The 18,721-nt window shown below is 42.6% G+C and overlaps 1 protein-coding gene across 3 annotated transcripts; it reads left to right on the top strand.

The window, feature by feature from the left end:
* The first annotated feature begins 199 nt into the window (after positions 1-199).
* On the top strand, positions 200-17,281 carry fpgs.S (folylpolyglutamate synthase S homeolog). Of its 3 annotated transcripts, XM_018232759.2 has the most exons (16): positions 200-1,121; positions 1,911-2,212; positions 7,960-8,088; positions 10,084-10,137; positions 10,266-10,330; positions 10,582-10,696; positions 10,844-10,921; positions 11,204-11,265; positions 11,385-11,487; positions 13,538-13,615; positions 13,692-13,839; positions 14,311-14,409; positions 14,800-14,950; positions 15,279-15,354; positions 15,465-15,531; positions 16,400-17,281. In XM_018232759.2, the coding sequence occupies exons 2-16, from the start codon at positions 2,192-2,194 to the stop codon at positions 16,822-16,824; spliced, it is 1,671 nt and encodes a 556-aa protein (XP_018088248.1). In that variant the 5' UTR covers positions 200-1,121; positions 1,911-2,191; the 3' UTR covers positions 16,825-17,281. The 3 variants fall into 3 exon arrangements, with proteins under 3 accessions (XP_018088248.1, XP_018088247.1, XP_018088245.1); XM_018232758.2 differs by having other exon boundaries at positions 200-2,212; XM_018232756.2 differs by lacking the exons at positions 200-1,121; positions 1,911-2,212 and adding an exon at positions 5,629-5,885.
* Positions 17,282-18,721: the final 1,440 nt, after the last annotated feature.

Raw genomic sequence — 18,721 nt, 5'->3', positions numbered from 1 at the left:
CATCTGGTTGCTAGTGTCTAAAATATCCTAGCAACCATGCAATGATTTGAATAAGAGACTGGAATATGAAGAGGAGAGATGCGTAATACAAAGTAGCAATAACAATACATTTCTAACCTTACAGAGCATTGTTTTTTATGGAAAGAGAAAAAAAAAATCATTCAAAATCTATAAAGCAGAAATAATGAAGGTCAACTGAAAAGTTGCTTAAAATAAGCTATTCTAAAACAAACAAAAAAAAGCTTACTTAAAGGTGAACCACCCCTTTAGCACTATAGTTACATTGTTGACAATTATGTCCTTCCGACTTTATGTTGACATTTTGGGGATGACCCTTTTCTGTGCAAAAAGTGGAACAGAAGTGTGCTGAATGAGGGAACCAACTCCTTGGATGTTGCTCCCAGTGGCCTCAAAGCAGGTGCTTATTTTTGAATTCCTGGCTTGGAGATAAGCTTTGGTTTCACAAAAACCAGGTGTACTGCCAGAGCCTCCTGTAGGCTGCCAATCCACTTAGGGGGCTACCAAATAGCCAATTATAGAGCTTATTTTGCACCCTCAAGGACATTTTTCATGTTTGTGTTGCTCCCCAACTCTTTGTACAAGTGAATGTGGCTTACTGGTAAAAAAAAAAGTTTGGGAACCCCTGTTCTAGTGCATTATGTTCATTATGCTAATTGTGCTCTTGGGGACAATCCGCACTTGTATGGTGTCATCTCATCATTTATGATTTTTTCAATAACAACTCAAAAACCAAAATAAAAAAAAAAATAAGGTAGCAATCCTAGGACATAGTGTATTACATATACATTTTTTTATTATAAATGTTAATTCACATACATTGTAGGTCACCACCACGGGCTGATTTTAATGGAGACTTGGGTGGAAAGATTTAAACTGCTGATTTTGTCCCTTCAGAACAAGTTGCTAGCTTCTTTGCTTGTGTATGGACCTTGTAAGGACTATCTGATCTACCAGATTTCTATTGGACAGGTTTAAAAATCCCAACAGAATGAGGGCCGCATTGGTTCGTTGATGCAGTCCTCTTATGATCCAAATATTTGGACCTCAGCTTAAACAAACCTTCCTAAACGAGCACCTTAAGCCTCCCCAAACCAACAAAAGTGAGTAAACCTGCAACTAACAGTATGTAGTTATTCTACAACATGCTGGCACCCATTTATCCAGCACAGGGTTGTAGAGTTATTATACATGGAATTGACATTTTATCCTATGATGTGTTCTGGGGGAATTGTATATTGGATTGGCACTGAATTTATCCTGCCATATGTTCTGAGGTGTATGAAATGGGCACTATATTCTAGGTGTTATATATAGGACACTCACTCTACAATTATCCTGCAAGTTGTTTAGGGGAATATTTTACATAAAATTGCACCTTGACTTATGTTCTGCGTTATTATATATGGAATTGGCACTGTATATATCGTGCCATGTTTTCAAGGGTATTGAACATGACACTGCCACTGTATTTATCCTGCCATGTGTTCTGGGGTATTATACATGATATTGCCACTGTATGTATCCTGCCATGTGTTCTGGTGTATTATACGTGAAATTGGTACTGTATCTAGCCTTGCATGTGATCTGGTGTATCGTATATGATTCTGGCACTGTATTTATCCTGTCTTGTGTTCTGGAGTATTATACATGATATTGCCACTGTATTTATCCTGCCATATAATCTGGGGTATTGTATTGGTATGGAACTGACCCTGGGATACTATGAAGGAATTTGTGTAGATAATGTATTTAATTAGCCTTTTCAAACCTAATCACACTCCTATCTGCCTATAGCAGAGTAGGGATCCATGCTGCTTTGCCAGTCTCCAGTAGCCACCAAGAACCAGGTGGAGACTTTGACTGTCTAACATTTGCTTTTTTTCATGCAGATTCAATCAGACAGCATTGTTTCTACAGCTTGCTTAAACAGGAATCCCACATTATACCCTGGGACAATATGTACAATCCACTCCCTGCTCCGCCTCCGTGTGCACACTCCCCTGTGCACTTATCAACACTGGAGTGGACTGGAAGGTTTCCACCACACTTGTCTGACCCCCACGCTCTACTGTACATCATCTTCTTTTGATCCAGTTCCAGTTCCGACAACCTTTGGCCCAGCTGCCTGGCTCACTGGAGAGTGTTTACCTCCTGCCTGTGACGGATCACCATGTCCAAGAATCTTCACAAGGTTAGTAACACTCACAACGCAAAGCCCTAAAGGAAGAAATAGTGAGCAATGTGCATGCAGCTTCCAGCAGGTAGGACATTTCAATGCAGATTAACTCCACCCACAAATAATGTAACTTTAGACAACTTTGCAATATACATTCATTTTACATTTTCACTAGTTTTAGTGTGTTACTGGTTTAGACTCCTGAAACAATGTACCAAAGAACCAACCTGCTACGTTATTGGAGTGTAAACCAGAGTACAGCAAAGGATAAAAAAATATTGCTGGCAGTTGCAGTTTACAGATAACTTTAAATCCACCGATCATAAACTTGTGGCTTGCTACTTTATGCTGGACTGCAATCCTCAGCATTCAACCACTGAAGCACACTAAGGGGCAGATTTATCAAAGGTCAAATTTCAAAGTTTTGTGAATTTTTTTTTTACCTCTAATAAATTCGAATGTTCTCACAAATTCAATGGGAGGTTATTTATGAAATAATTTGAACGTCTCATATTTGATCGAATATTAACGACCCAAAAATTAAATCAAATTCGATTTGAGTTTTCCTCAACCTGACTGTATTGCGTCAAATTATTTTTTGACTCACGTCAATTTTTTTCTGACATTTGAGTCTATGGGGCATTATTTTCACAGCTAAACATGGCAAACATTTGGCTCATCGCTACTATTAACATTTTCATATAGTTCAAGGGACCTTTGCAAGGCGTAACTACAGAGGAAGCAGACCCTGCGGCTGCAGGGGGGCTTGAGGTATAGAGGCCCCATGAGGGCCTAATTAATGAGCCATTTCAACATATATTGGTAAAAAGGTAAACCTCTGGATATAATGGGGGCCCTAAAGTGAATTTGCCGTGGGGCCCAGTAACAAGTAGTTACGCGACTGGACCTCTGCCATTGACCTCTACATGAACTCGGCAGGTTTTAGGTGGAAAAAAGTCGAATTAGGAGTTGTGATAAATCTCACTTTCAAATTCAAATTCAAGTTGGTGCTTTTAAATTCGAATTTGTGAGTTTTGACCAAAAAAAAAAATTTGAATTCAAAATTTGAATTTACTAATCATTTTAAATAGCTTATCAATAATGCAATGAACAAGATCATGTACAGCAGCCTCCATAGCTACCAATGAGCAGGCTATTGGGACTTGGGAAGCAAACACACATTTGTTAAAGCTGCAGACATGGGATGAAATGTCCGGTTGAGACCCAGGCATAAAAGGGTAAAAACTGATTCTTAGTTGTATGTCTGTTATGTCAAACACAGCCTGCTGTTTTAGTGTGCCAGTGCTTTATGTGCATTGGAAGTGGCATGATCTGAATTAGTGTGAATAACAGTCTGCTTCCTCTTAAAACACCACTAAAACCTCATGTTTCTGAAAAAAATATTTAATACAGAGCGCAAGCAAGCTTGTTAGGCTGCTCCCGCTGAATTGTGTATAATACAGGGTCGCCAGTAGTGTAACTATAGAGGAAGCAGGCGGTGGGAACAGGGGGCCCTAGACCATGGGATCTGCTTCCTCTGTAGCTGAAAAGAATACCCCACTTGCTAGAGTGGGTGGGTAGGGATTGCCCTCACCTGCAGAAGTTCTTTTTTTTCTGGGGGGGGGGCAAAATGTATATATGCAGGACTTAGATTTGGCTAAATCCAGTCCCCAACCCCCAAGATATCACCAGTGGGTTCTAGTCATGGGAATATCTGAGGGATTTAGGCAAGAGGAGTGTTGGCACCTTTCTGGTGGTATCTTACCAGCCTACAAGAGTTGGGGTTGAGGTGGTGACATCACTGGGGCTGGGAATACACAGTTTGGGGGAAGCTCAGAGAACTTATATGCGGAGCCCTCAATCCTTACCCCCCCGGTCTCCCATCACTCTTAAAGGAACAGTAACACTGAAAAATGAAAGTGTTTTAAAGCAATAACATTATAATGTAGTGTTGCTTCAGAAACACAACTATAGTTTTTATAAACTAGCTGTTGTCTAGCCATGGGAGCGGCTATTCAAAAACAGGATACACAGCAGCTAACCGATAAGTTCTGAAGAATCCCATTGTACACTACAGAGTTATCTGCTGTGTAACCTGCGCTTTTACTCCTTTTTTTAGCTTTGAATGGCTGCCCCCATGGCTACACAGCAGCTTGTTTATATAAACTATAGTAGTACTTATCTGTTATCCATTATGTATCCTATGCTTGAATGGCTGCCCTATTTAGAGTCCTGCGCGTAACGAATAACCGGACCCGGCCCGTGACACGAACTGCAACCCGCATATTTACCACTTTGATCCGATACCCGACCCGCAACTGCCTTATCCGCAACCCGCTGACCACCATCAAACAGGAAGTGATGGTGCTGCACACAGGAAGTGACATCAAAACTGGGCGGGGACAGAAACAAGTTTTGCAAAACTTTAAAAGGAGTAAAATATAGACAATATTATATAAGATACGAAATTTAGATGAGATCCGCAACGTGACCCGCACCTGAAAATCCTCCCCCCATTCCAAAGGGTGCCCGCGTTTTTTGCGGATAACCTGCGGGTTCCCGAACCGCTTCAGGACTCTACCCCCATGGTTACACAGCAGCTTGTTTATATAAACTATAGTGAAGCAAACACACTAGTTGTACTTATATTATCATTACTTGAAAACACTTTCATTTTCTGTTCCTTTAAAGCGGACCTGTCACCAAGACATAAAAAGCTGTATCATTAAAGTCCTTTTCAAATTAAACATGAAATTCTAATTTTTTTTATTTTTTTATTAAAGCGTTCATAGCTGTTGTAAACTCATTTAAAAATCTCAATCAAATGTTGCCTTCCCCTCCTTTATGTTTTAGGCATAGGGGCGGGGCAAGCAACTACAATTACTTTCCAATCAGCACTTAGTAGATGTCACTGCTCTCCCCACATTCCCCCTCTCTCTTTACTATTTAATTGTGTTGTCAGGGCATGGGGATGGACATCAGGTCCCCATTCTGGTGCAGGCTTGCCTTCATAACAGTGTCCACAAAATGGCTCCTGCCTGCTTGCTATAATTATGAATTCCCAAACTGAATGAAACAATATTCAAATAATTTATACAGTGTAATTAAAGTTTATTTTGCTTGAATAATGTGATAAAATAGGATTTGGAATATTTTTTTTCGGATGACAGGTCCCCTTTAAGCATTCCCCTAATTCTGACGATTTTCCACTATTTTGGATAATTTGCGGGCTGGATAGGCCCCGGCCATCTGTGGGTTCTGGCAGATACCAGAGTGGTTGATGCCTGAATATTTAATTTAACTCAGTAAAATTAATGGTTTACACTATACATTTAGATTCAGTTCTTGTCAGGATTACAACACAGAGACACACTACACAGTCCTCCTCACAAAAGTGCTGCCTTAGGCACAACTAAGCAGTTTTCAAGCACGTGACGTCACTGTTACCATTATGTCCCGCCCTGTCTGAGCTGAGAAACTTTCCGCCACGCGTAAGATGGCGGTGACAGCTATCCGCGCCTTACTGGGTTGCTAGGTCTGGAGGTGTGTCCGAGCCGGGCCCCTAAGCATGGCACCGAGATACCGGACCTTACACGCGGTGCTGCGCCTGCTTCCATTTCCGATTTGGCCGAGTTGTTCCAGAAGCCTTAGTACACAGGCTGCCCCAGCTGTCAGAATGGAATATCAGGTATCGTGTCGTTTCGGGAGGGGTAGCAGGTTACATCAGCCTGGGAAACAACACGTGGTATAGCGGGATGAATGAGCTAGTGTGGGAGCGGGACGGGGAGAAGTACATGTGTCAATCCCCCCCCCCCATTTAGAAGAAAAATGGTATGGCCCGCTAATTGTATATACGATAAAGTTGTCAATGGGTTTGAAAGCTTCTATGGTAAACTAGCCTGTGCTGGTACTGGTTTCTCTATGCTAGCCTCATGAGACATTTACAGAGAAGTTGCTGGACCCCTGCTGGTGCAGGAGAATAGTACCACTGAGTCTGTGTCATATCATCTATCTCCTTCCCTGTCCTTTCCAGTGTTTGCCTCTACTAGCTAGCTCTCTGTGCCACTGACAGGACTTTATCTTTTCATGCCACAATGGTGCAGGGCACTTAACTCCATGCAGGTGTGTGGGTTTCCTGCACCCACGGGCGGCACCACACACTGTGACACTTGCTGTGCCCTTGGAAAAGAGGGGAAGAGCGGTTTGGCTGGAAGACGTTTGCAGGCGGAGGGGCTTATATCGTGCATGCAGATGAGCAGCAGCCCCATCTTTATTAGGAAGAATATTTGGGAGACATGGGTTTTAGTTCCCCTTTCCTACTGTAGGATTGCACACACTGGGCTGGCAAGAGCAGGAATGGTATAATGGGTGTATAATAAGGGAGACTTCCCTTCCATGTCAACAGCACTGGCAGAGGATCATGGGAGTTGCAGTTTAGAAATGTGCTGTATGGCTGAGAGGTTTCCACAATGGCCTACAGAGTGCAGCCCCCCTAACACGCAGAGACCACTGCTCCGCTCTTTCCTTACACCCCTTCCTCAAGCACCCATCTGAAAACAGCAGCAGATCACGTTGCTTTTGGACACCAGAGTTGAATATACAAGCCCCCCCCCCCCGTTGGGTTCGATCGGAAGGTTTGTTTGCGTCTAGCGAGGTAACAAAATAAAAGCTGCCATCAGCAGAAATGTGGGTTTATAGCGAGCAGCAGAATAATAGGAGGATCTGTGTTTGGCAAAGCGATTTGTCCTTTGAATAGAACAGCCACCCCCCCCCTTAGGTTCATGTTAGTACAGATACAGGGGAAAGTGATCACCTGGTTTTGTGCTGGACAAACATCAAGGCCATTTAGAAAAAAACAGTAAGAGCAGGATGGTGTCACCATGCTGGGGTCCCACATGCTAAAAACATACTACAGTGTGTGTGTGTGCGAATAATGTAATGTATGTATGTCAGTGTCCGCGGGGACATGGAGATCAGGCTAAACCTTTGATTAGTTAAAGTATATCCGTATAATTGAAACTCAATGATACTCGATGTTTGTCACCATATATACTGGGGACTATAGATTTTATGACAAACAAAGCCTATGCATTAACCATAGGACCCATTGCCCCATTTCCCAGCTATTGGGGGTGTGTGTGTGTGGGGTAGGGTTGCCACCTGGCCGGTATTTTACTTGCCTGGCCGGTAAAAATGATGGTTGATCCCAATGTTATTAATAGAGAAAAAAGCTAAATATATAGGAAGGCTGGTATTTTTTTCCAGAAAAGGTGGCAATCCTTGTGTGTGTGTGGGTGGGTATGCTCCTTTTAATAGCTGCAGTACCTCTAACCTAATGAGTATGTGATGTGCCCAGCTGGCATAGTGAAGCTGGCTGTTGTTGATTTAGAAAAAAGAAGAAATCTAAAGCCATTTGGGGCTGATTCAGCCGGTGGTTTTCTGCAGGAGATCAGAGCCCCCCCCAACGTTCTACAGCCCCCAACGTCCTCCTGGGAGGGATGTGCTATGGCTTGGCTGTCCCTGATTAAAATGAACATCGGGTGGTTTTTATCACAGGGACAGGACAAGATTCTTTAGTTTTCAGCATTTTTATATTATAGGGACTGTAACCTCACAGGGTCAGTATACAAGTCAGCTCCCATATGTGCCAATATATCTGATGCTTGGTGTGGAATGGGGTTTGCTACAACTTGTTCTTGGCCACATCTCATTCTTTTTAAAGATGCCACAACCACTGAATCTTGCCTTTTTTGCCTCTGTAGGACGCTATCCGCACCCTGAACACTCTGCAAACAAATGCCAATTACCTGGACCAGGTCAAGAGGCAGCGGTATGATCCGGCAGAGCAGCTTCAGATGATGCAACAGTTCCTTGAGAGGAGCGGCCTGCAGGTATGTCTTAGTCTCATGGATGCGCTTAAGACCTGGCAGCATATATTGACCAGCATTACAATTGTCTATATATATATTTAATAAATTATTATTATAAGCAACCATATTTATTTCTGCTCATCAGCAGACTGTGAGTCATCAGCTCTGACTTGCTGAATTCAGCACAAGCCCTTGTGACACTCAGCATGGTCAAGTTGTTGGCATTAGGGGAGGAGGCCCACTCAAAAACCTTTAATATCTTAAAAATCATAAGAAAAAAATGAAAACCTGTTTGTGGAAATGATTTGTTAAGCACCTGATAGGTTTAATGGACTTTTTAATTAATTTTTGTAGCATCGGTTCCCTTTAAAGGACAGTAGCCGTCAGGGAGATTTGTTGTCCGCGATTATTTATGAGCGACTGCAGGTGACAAATCTCCAGAAAATGCCTCTCAATTGGAAATATTTAAATCCTGGTGGTATCACCGACATATCAGTTGCCCATAGTTTCCTCCAGAGGCAACTTCAGGTGACTTAGTGATATGTTGGTCATACCGCCACCAATTTCAGTTATTTCCAACAGAGAGGCATTTTTAGGACATTTGTCAACTGCAGTCAATCATAAATCATCACGGTTGTCAAAACTCACCATGGGCCACTGCCCTTAAAGTATTGCCATTCTTCTCTGTCCAACCGGCACTAGAAAGCCTGCTGCTGCCCTGTAAGTCAGAGCAAAGTGCAGGTATGTTTGTGCTGCCGGAACCTTTTAACAGTGTTTTACGGTTGATCTGTTAATGATTTTCTGTAAGTGCTGGGTAGGCAGGGAAGCAGTGCAGAGCCACGTGCTGCAGGTTCATATATCACTTGGGTAATGATTTATGGCTTGTTTGGCTTCTTGTGCTAGACTTTCCCTCACTTTGGATAAAGTGCAGTGCCAAATGAAATCTTATCTACTTACACATATTTAAAGATACTCGCCTTACAGGGGAACTAAAAGTCAATTGGAATATGTTCCTATTGAAGTTAGTGAATTTCTAGTGGAGCTCTGGGGGATAAATAGAAGGAATATGTCAAAACACTGCTGTCCACTTAAGAGTGCTGCTGCTTCTTTACTTCTTTGGTGGTCAAAATGACACATGGGTCACAGACCATGACAGACTATGTGTTTTTCAGACGGCTGGAAAGTATCCAGAATTGCCTCCTTCCAATGCCTTCACTAGTACAGACACTTATGTAGTCCACAAATGCTTTATTTGCAAAAATGTAGCTTGGTTTTTCCTGGCTGAAAGGAGAAGGAAAGGCTGAGTTTACTTTGGGGTGCCAAAAGTTAGGCACCTCCAAGCATGGCCTGATTTCAGCAGCGGGCATCCAGCGAGAGCAGGCGAACGGAGCACTGGGGAGCTGTGCATCCCCAGTGATCCTCGGTAAGCGGCCCGGGCCTTTGTGGCCTTGCCACAAATCCGGGCCTCCCCCAAGTGATTGTATATACTTACTTAAAACGCCAGGCCCGGTCGGGGGATTCTTCCAGCGAGCACCACAGTGCGATCGGCTTTCTTCTTTAAATTTCCCGGGCAGGAGCATGTGCAGTAGAATGAAATAGCCGGCTTTTCATTAAAGTTCGGCTTTTCGCTCTACTGCGCATGTGCAACGGCGCGAAAAAAGAATGAAGCGATCATTCCGTGCTGCTCGCTGTAAGAAACCCTGGACGGGTACAGTTTTCTGCTGATAGAAGCACTTGGGGGTGCCTAACTTCTGACACCCCCAAGTAAACTCAGCCTTTCTTTCTCCTTTAAAGGGCAAACATCAGAGATGAGAATCTGGTGACCCACATGTAAGGAGGTTGTCACAAAAAAACGAAACCTCTGTGCCAATCAGTTACTGATCCCGTGGGATATCTGATTGTATCAGGTTGTGTGGTGTTATATCTATCTTGATCTAGAAGGTGTTATAGTTATTCTAACCTTATCTGAGGGGTGGATTCTATTTGAAATGAATAACTTGTCTGCTATATCTGCAGGTGGAAGACTTGGACAAGCTGAATATTATACATGTCACCGGAACCAAGGGCAAGGTGAGCAGTAGAGGGTGTTAGTGGTCATTGGACCAGTAGATGGGGAGCAGACCGAAGCAGGTGGGGGATTGCAGAAGCAGTTTGGGCTGTTTGTTAAGTATAGTATTGACCTGTACTGTATGTTTAAGGGGTCCACATGTGCTTTTGTGGAGAAGATTTTGCGCAACAATGGCCTGAAAACTGGATTCTACAGGTAAGTCCGTTTTTTTTTTTTAATCATTTGAAGGAGTACGTCACCCAAAAACCATTCCATTTATTACACAATTTTATTGGTTTTATTGTTATTTGTAAATGTAATTCAACTTCCCATTGGATACTGAATTGACAATACAGAATTGTTGCATGGCTTTTTATTGCTCTGGAAGAGAGGGCAGGGGCTTGGTCACCTACAGATTTTGTCCAGCTCAATGCTATATCCTCTAATGTGACTCTGCTGTCTTATAGCTCCCCACATTTGGTGCAAGTGAGAGAGAGGATTCGAATCAATGGGCAGCCAATCAGCAAAGAGCTTTTCAGCAAATACTTCTGGCAGGTGTACAACCGCTTGGAAGAAACTAATGTAAGAAAATGGAGGGGTAAAACATGCTGGAAGTTAGAGCAAAATTCTAACTACATTTATAGTGCTAGCATTGGAGGGCCAGAGGGTTAATGTGTGGGACCCGGTCAGTACTTAAAATGAACCATGTTTTCTGTTTTCCTCCTTTAGGATGAAGAGAACCCCTGCATGCCACCTTACTTCCGCTTCCTCACTATCATGGCTTTTCACATCTTTCTTGAACAGAAGGTCTGTCTGCTCTTAGGCTTGTCCACTTTTGTAGCCATCATAGATGAATGAGAATTTTATTTATTATTCCTTGGTAAAGCCAAGAAAGAAATCTATTATTTTTCACCACTCTTGTCAATAGTGGACACTGTTTCATTGTTTCATTTTGTGCCACAGACATTCGATGTTTCATAAATCCTTATGCTTCGTTTAGACTCATGCACTGGGGGATTCCTCTTATGTCTGGGCTACATCCCAAGTTATGTTTGCATGACCCTCACTCTTCCCATTTGTGTGTCTCAGGTAGACCTTGCTGTTCTGGAAGTTGGCATTGGGGGAGCATACGACTGTACCAATATCATCAGGTGGGTAGAAGTACATTACGCTAGTATGCTAGGAGAGTTGTGGTAATGGGGTTCATCTTCAGTAGTCTATAGCAGTTTTTTGCAGCTTGTGACTCTAAACATCTGTCTGCTCCCTACAGGAACCCAGTGGTTTGTGGTGTCTCATCCCTAGATATCGACCACACAAGCATCCTGGGCGACACCATTGAGAAAATCGCTTGGCAGAAGGGGGGGATATTTAAGGTATGGAGAGTGACTAGATCCAACATATGCCACCTTGTGTAGTGGGCTGGTACCTATTCCTAATTCTGCAGGCCTGTGTATTGTAATAATCCTGCTAAGAAAGACTCGCTGAATTGCATAGAAACATAGTAAAGGTTACATGTTCTAATTAAAATGTTTGCTTGCATTTCATTTGTTGCACTGAACAGGGCAATGCCTGTTGCCTGTCACACTCCACACCTCGGAAAGGGTTTCTGTTGCAAAATCCCCTTATGTAGTATAGGGGGTACATTATTCCCCCCCCCCTCCTTTTTTTTTTTTTCTTTCTTACAGAGCACCTAGGTCTGTCATTCATACTATCACGGTGCTACAACTAATGACCACCAGAGGGAGCTATTTCTCCATCAAAAATGCTTTCCCTGACCATAATGACCCATAGAGATCAAGGAAACAGGAAGACCCTGATCAGTGTTCACTATGGTTTGGTTAAATATATAGGATAGTAACAAAGTAAGTCAGGTTGAAAAAAGACACACGTCCATCAAGTTTAACTTTTTAACTCTATTTTAACCTGCCTAACTGCTAGTTGAGCCAGAGGAAGGGAAAAAAACACATTTTGCCTCAGAGGGGGAAAAAAATCCTTCCTGACTCCAAAATGGCAATCGAACTAGTGTCTGGATCCTTTGTTATCTGTGACTATAATTTTCTTGTTATTTATATGGCTGGATATATAGGGTTAGGAACAAAGCAGGATCCTGCACACCCAACAGATAACAACAATATGCCTGGTGCTCACTGGCAGAGGTTCGGCAAGCCCCACAACAGAGTACATCAAAGGAATTCCAACGGCACACAGGACTATGAGAAATCTTCAAAAATTTCTTTTAAAGGGGACCCGACACCCAAAAAAAATATTCAAAATCCTATTTTATCACATCAGTCCAGCAAAAGGAACTTTAATTACAGTATATAAATTATTTGAATCTTGTTTCCTTCAGTCTGGGATTTCAAAATTATAGCAAGCAGGCAGGAGCCATTTTGTGGACACTGTTATTAAGGCAAGCCTTGTATCATCTCAGAATCTTGTTTGTGCACCAGAATGTGGGACCTGATGTCCATCCCCATTCCCTGGCTACACAATTAAATGGTAAAGAGAATGGGGGAATGTGGGGAGAGAAGTGACATCTAAGAAGTGCTGAATGGAAAGTGAAAGTAATTGTCTGCCCCGCCTCTATGCCCATGGCATAGAGGAGGGGCAGACAATATTTGATTGACAGCTGAGACTTTTAAATGAGCTTAGAACAGCTATGAACGCTTTCATGAAAAATAGAAATTGGATTTCATGTTTAATTTGAAAAGGACTTTTATTATACAGATTTTTGTGTCTGGGTGACAGGTCCACTTTAATGCGGAGTGCGATGCAACGTTTCGGGGAGAAAAACCCCTTTGTCAAGCATCAAGCTTGACAAAGGGGTTTTACTCCCCGAAATGTTGCATCGCACTCCGCATTAAAAGAAATTTTTGAAGATTTCTCATAGTCCTGTGTGCCGTTGGAATTCCTTTGATGGATATATAGGGTGTCGTGCCATGGCTCTGCCTTTTAGACTATGTTGCAATTTTTATCCTTCATTTATATTATGTTGACATTTTCTACAGAACTTCACAGCCTCCAGTCTCTGTACTAGTGAAGCCTACAATCTAAGCCCATATTGCATTCACAAACAACGCAGTTTTATCAGAAGCCATTTGACCAGCCTATATGGTTTGGAGTGTGGGAGGGAAACCCAGGCATTGGTACAAACCCCTTGCAAATTCTCTTGTCTTTATTTTTGATTAAAACCCCTGACTATCCCATAGGGATAATGAAACTGCTTTATATTTGTGCTGTGAGTAGCCTTGCATGATCATCAATGAGATGTGACCTGCTGCAACCCTTAAAACGTTATTGGCTTGACAGGTGTTCCTTCTTCCCAACTCTCCGCTTTATGTTGCCAGTACAGTGATTTTATATCTAGATAGAAAGACTGCAATGTTATTATTGGGTTTTGATCTAACCTGTTCTATCTTACAGCCAGGTGTCCCTGCTTTCACAGTCTCCCAAACAGCTGGCCCATTGGAGGTGCTGAGAAAACGAGCAGAGGAGATTGAGGTAGGTCTCTGACCAGCACATGTCCATATCTATACTGGCCACTGGCACTTCTCTAACTTTCCCTCTCTCTCTGCAGTGCCCCCTCTACATGTGCCCTGATCTTACTGCGTATGAGGATGACGGCATTAGCCTACAGCTGGGTCTGGCAGGGGATCATCAGAAACTCAATGCAGCATTGGCATTACAGCTGGCACAGACATGGCTTCAGCACCAAGGCTATCCTGGTAAGTCCAGCCATGTAACAGATTTCCCACCAGAGACCTCCAACAGCTCCCACAGTCAGACCAGGAGGGCCTGTTCTGCCAGTAAAGCTGGGCTGGGGGGGGGGGGTTGATCCTTCTACAGTATATAGAAGTACAGTTTATTTGTGTACTGCAATCTGTGGATGGGAGAGTATTTAAAAATATGAAAAATTATGTTCTATATTTACTAGAGTCAGTGACATCAATGTAAAAAATGTGTCTTTATCACTTGTAAAATAGTCAGGGATAATCTTGTAATTCATAGAAACAAACAGTTAATTTTTACAGGTCTGTTGTACTCAAGTGGCAAGAGTTCTTAAACCTTATTTAGGTGCCTGAGACACGGATAGGTCAAGTGATTGGGCAAAGGCTGCTGCTGAGTGCAAGATCACATTCCACTAAAAAGGATGTATAATAAGTTTATTAGCTGAATGATCTTTTCTCTTTCTCAAGGTGTTGGAGAACAGAAGAGTCCAAGCTGCCACCTTCCACCAGTGAAATGGCCCTTCCCTCTGGCATCAGCCTTCCGTCCCAGCATCCCTATGGTTCAAGGTGAGAATCTCAATGCTCTGGGTTTACCTGTAAATTAACTAGTAACATCAACAATAGAAAAGCTATCCTTTGACTTGTATCTTTTGTCTAAACAAAGCCCCACCTAGACTATTGGATTAAACAGCTTCCTGGACCTTCCACAGACTTGCCTTTTAAAAACATTTATTTTTTGTTGTTAGTGAAGACTGTGTGACATGCTGAGTCTTTATGATGCCTGTAATAATGTTTGCAACTAGAATGGACACTAGATGTTGATGGTGCCTAGTGCATTATAATATATTGAAATTGGATATTTTACTGCCTGTAAACATCTGACCAAGCTTGTCTGAGCTGTGTGACCAGAGCTATTGTGTCTCCTATAACTCAGTCTTTTGTCTGGATAATCTGCAGGGCTGCAGGATACCATTTGGCTGGGAAGGACACAGATCTTGAAACGGGGCCCAATTTCCTATTACATAGATGGGGCACATACCAGCAGCAGCATAAAGGCCTGTGTGAGGTGGTTCCGTGAGGTGGCTCTCGAGGAAGAAAAGGCTGGAGGGTAATTGCCTTATGTCAGACTCAGCCTATGGGGCTTAATTTTTGGCATTAGAAAGCCAGTGGTGAATCGCCAGACTGTGCCTGTCATTTAGTTTTATTAAATCTGCCTGTCAGCCATATTGATTCCATTCATCTGAATGACTAGCTGAAGAATCTGATACCAGCAGAGAATATGCACCATGGGCCTAAATAGTCGTAAAGGACCAGTAGTATGCACATGAAAAATGACAAAACTGTATCTAGAGTCTTTCATGACTAACCAAAATGGGCAGTTTTCTGCATGCTTGTTGTGCATTCCAAGTTGTTTATGTGGTTTGTGTTTATTGCAGGGGATCTGTGGTCCGCGTTCTTCTGTTTAATGCCACAGGAGAGAGGGACACTGCTGCCTTGCTGAAGCATCTACAGGTAAATGTGCAGTGGGGCAGTTCCAAAGCTTATTTTGATTTTATTAAATTTACATAACTTGTTTGTAGCGGATATTCAATTTCCTTCCTTTCTTTCCTTTTCTGTTGCAGCCCTGCCATTTTGACTATGCCGTGTTCTGCCCAAATATCAGTGAAGTCTCAGGAGTGGGAATGGCAGGTAAATTCTTAAAATTTGTTCATAATCTCCCACCTCTGTGTCTCTTGTTCTTACAGATTAGGAAGGTTTAGTACTGAATATAACCCTGTCAGTTTGCCTTTACACTCACTCCAACAGGTCTTAAGCTGGCCATAGACGCAAAGATCCAGTCATACGAATCGAATATTCATACGATTTTAGGACCGTGTCTGGAGAGTCCCGACATTTTTCGTCCGGCAGAGATCGGACAGGTTAAAAAATTTCTGTGGGCTGCCAATAATATCTCAGCATGTATTGCCAATCTTACAATTTTCAGTGGGAGACTGTCACTAGCTTTTGTCAGACATAACTTTCGTACAATTGCTGTCAGAATTGCTGGGCAGAACATCGGTTGATCTGTTCTTTTCTACTTTATTTGATCTGAATGGTTATTGGCAGGTCGGGAGATCGGATCTTTGCATCTATGGCCAGCTTTAGATAGACAAAATGGGGATTTTTTGGTTTCCCTAAAGCAAGGAATGCTGTTCCTCTGGTTGCTATGTATGTAGTTAACCATATTTATCAGCCTGACACAACCAACAATACCACATCACACCTCTTAAATGACCAGACCACTTCTCCAGTAGGGATGATATTACTTAAGGCTATTAGTGGCCAGTTTTTAGGTCCAGCATTTGGTTGGGCCCCTTAGCTCATATCAAGGATATAAATGTATGAAACATGCCCCTAAAAGCCACTCTCCTATAGTTTCAGGGGTGTCCAAGAAAGTAAATAAACACTGCCTAGCAAATTTTATCTTTTTGAATCCCCCTAGGGGATCCCAAATTTTTAAAGCTACTGAGTTAGAGTATTAATATATTGGTGCTTATCCATACAATGCTCTCTCCAGATCAGCAGAATTTTAACGTGACCCTGGAGAACGTCCTGACTCGATGCCTTGAGAACCAAAAGACATGGAATCAGCTGAATGAAGAACGCAGCTGTTCTGCCCCGTGGGGTTCTTCCTTGGCTGTAGATGCCCTCATTAAAGACAGCCCACGTGGCTCTCCGCTGCTTCTCGCCCCTTCCACCGAGCGCTTTCTGAACTGCAATTCCTTGGTGTTCCCATGCATCTCTCATGCCCTGCAATGGGCAACCCAAGGAAGAGACATAGAGTTCCCATGCCTGGACATTAACCTGCTCCACCACCACCCTGTGGCCAGCTCGGGCTCAGTACTTTTGAGAGAAGCGGCATGCATCCAAGTTCTGGTTACTGGGAGCTTGCACCTTGTAGGGGGAGCCCTGAAACTGCTCGACCAATCTCTGTCTCAATAATACCAAATCAGGTTCTTAAATAATTTTTACTTGAATGACAGGACTTCTCCCCGTTGCTTGTTTACTACTTAGTTCCAGAGACCTCTATGATGCATTTTTAGCATCTAATCTGTCATTATCTCTAAAGAAATTATTCTGTGGTGCTACAGCCCCCCTTGTGTAGCTGCAAATGTTCCTTCCCCCTAAAGCTGCTGTTTCCCAATAGCCCTGCTGCGGTTGCCTTGTTATACAATAGTGAGGGGTATCTAGGTACTACCATGATTTTTTTATTTTACATAATGTCCAAAATATTTATTAATAATATTTGTGCCATTTTCTTTATCCCTATTTATTATTTTGATGTCATTCTGCAGCCTCTCCTGTAGAGGCCTTTGTTTAGCAGCTGTGGAATTCTGTATGCACTGTTCCTTATTCAGAATATTGTGCTTTGTAGCAATAAAACTTGTCTTTTTTTTTTATAAGGCATGTGCTGGGCGTGAGTATTTGTATGAAAGGACCGTGAACAGAATATATTTTTAACTGTTTACATTTTTTGTTCTGCCTCTCTTGATCTTGGCTTTTAGATTATGATCTGGTTGCTAGGGATTATTATACTTTAGCAACCAGGTAGCAGTTCAGAAGTCAGAATGGGAGGAGGGCAGGAAAGTGCCAGAAATTGAAATATGCAATTATAAAGATAAGAATATCTGTAATACTGAAGCATACATTAACTGGATTTATGTAGCTGTAGTACATATACTGTCTGAGATCAGCAGCTCTGTGGCAGGTTTGTTTCAGTCGTCCAGCGTCCTAGCCAACGTCTGATTGCATTGAACAAGGTCACGGCTTTCCTGTCCCCTAGGAAGCAGAATATTTCAGCCACTTATGTGTTAAAGCAATCCCCCCCCTTCCTTAATATTCTACACAAATATCAGGGCCTTCCTGTGCTTTGAGGAAATCCTAGTCTGGCCGGGTGCCTAGCTCTGTGCTGTGGACTGCTGCTTGTAGCCTTCCCCTCCTCTGCTGCAAAACACTGACATTTTCCAATGAGCTCTGACCCCTTCACATGGCGCCATAGGGGACCCGTTATGTTGTTTAAAAATTCTTGAGCGTGACGCTACTCTGAAATCTGCTTCTGATCAAGTCTCTTCCTGGTCTGCTCCAAGCGTTTATTTTATCCCCCTCCTTTTTCAAAGCTGTCTCTCCTGATGCAGACACCTAGTCTGCCCCTTGTGCACTACTCCATTTTGTGATACGTGACTGGCGGTTGTACTTTGTGGCATGGCCAATGGTTTAAAATAATATCAAAGAATTTGTTTGTAACAATGTCCTTGGAAATAGGTTTCCCTGCAAAAAATAGAAAGGCCGCAGCGACTTTAAAGTGGGTCTGTTTCCTGGAAAAGAGTGCTGCTTGCCTTCCTGGATAAGAGTCTCTCAGCGAACCCCTCTATTTGTTAAAGAAATACGTTGTCCAAATGCACTGCTAGCTTGATTCAGAATCAGAGTGCAACTTTCCTCGATCAGGTCACCATTATCCTGATATATGTAACTCAAATTTTTGGGAAATGAGGAGAGCACTCAGCAAGCATATCAATGCTGTGGTTTCCTTTTATTGGCTGACTACTCGTACACAATATGTTTCGGGCCTATGTACCCTTTATCAAGTGTAACCCCCCTATTTGTTCTTTAGATGAGCGATTGTTGTGTAATAGCTGCAGAATGGAAAGAGCCTAAAAGGGGGTTGGGAATGGTATAGTCGATCATTATTAATGATGCACCTAATTCAAGCACAAATCATGTGCTGGAAATAAGCAGCTAAGAAGATAGTGAGCTACTGGGGCATCTTCAGAGACACAGATCTTTCCTGCTTATGCGCTGTGGGCTGTTTTAGCCTGGTGTAGTAGCCTAAAATATGGGG

This window comes from Xenopus laevis, chromosome 8S (genome assembly GCF_017654675.1).
Source record: "Xenopus laevis strain J_2021 chromosome 8S, Xenopus_laevis_v10.1, whole genome shotgun sequence".
NCBI classification, from domain to species: Eukaryota; Metazoa; Chordata; class Amphibia; order Anura; family Pipidae; genus Xenopus; species Xenopus laevis.
The sequence above is the reverse complement of the archived record's forward strand: the minus strand, read 5'-3'. Positions and strand labels throughout refer to the sequence as shown.

Bases quoted from the DNA above. Each gene is read 5' to 3' on its own strand.
- fpgs.S (XM_018232756.2), top strand. From the start codon at position 5,766: ATGGCACCGAGATACCGGACCTTACACGCGGTGCTGCGCCTGCTTCCA. The intron at 11,488-13,537 runs GTATGGAGAGTG...TCTATCTTACAG, and splicing joins AGAAGGGGGGGATATTTAAG to CCAGGTGTCCCTGCTTTCAC. The intron at 15,355-15,464 runs GTAAATGTGCAG...TTTCTGTTGCAG, and splicing joins CCTTGCTGAAGCATCTACAG to CCCTGCCATTTTGACTATGC.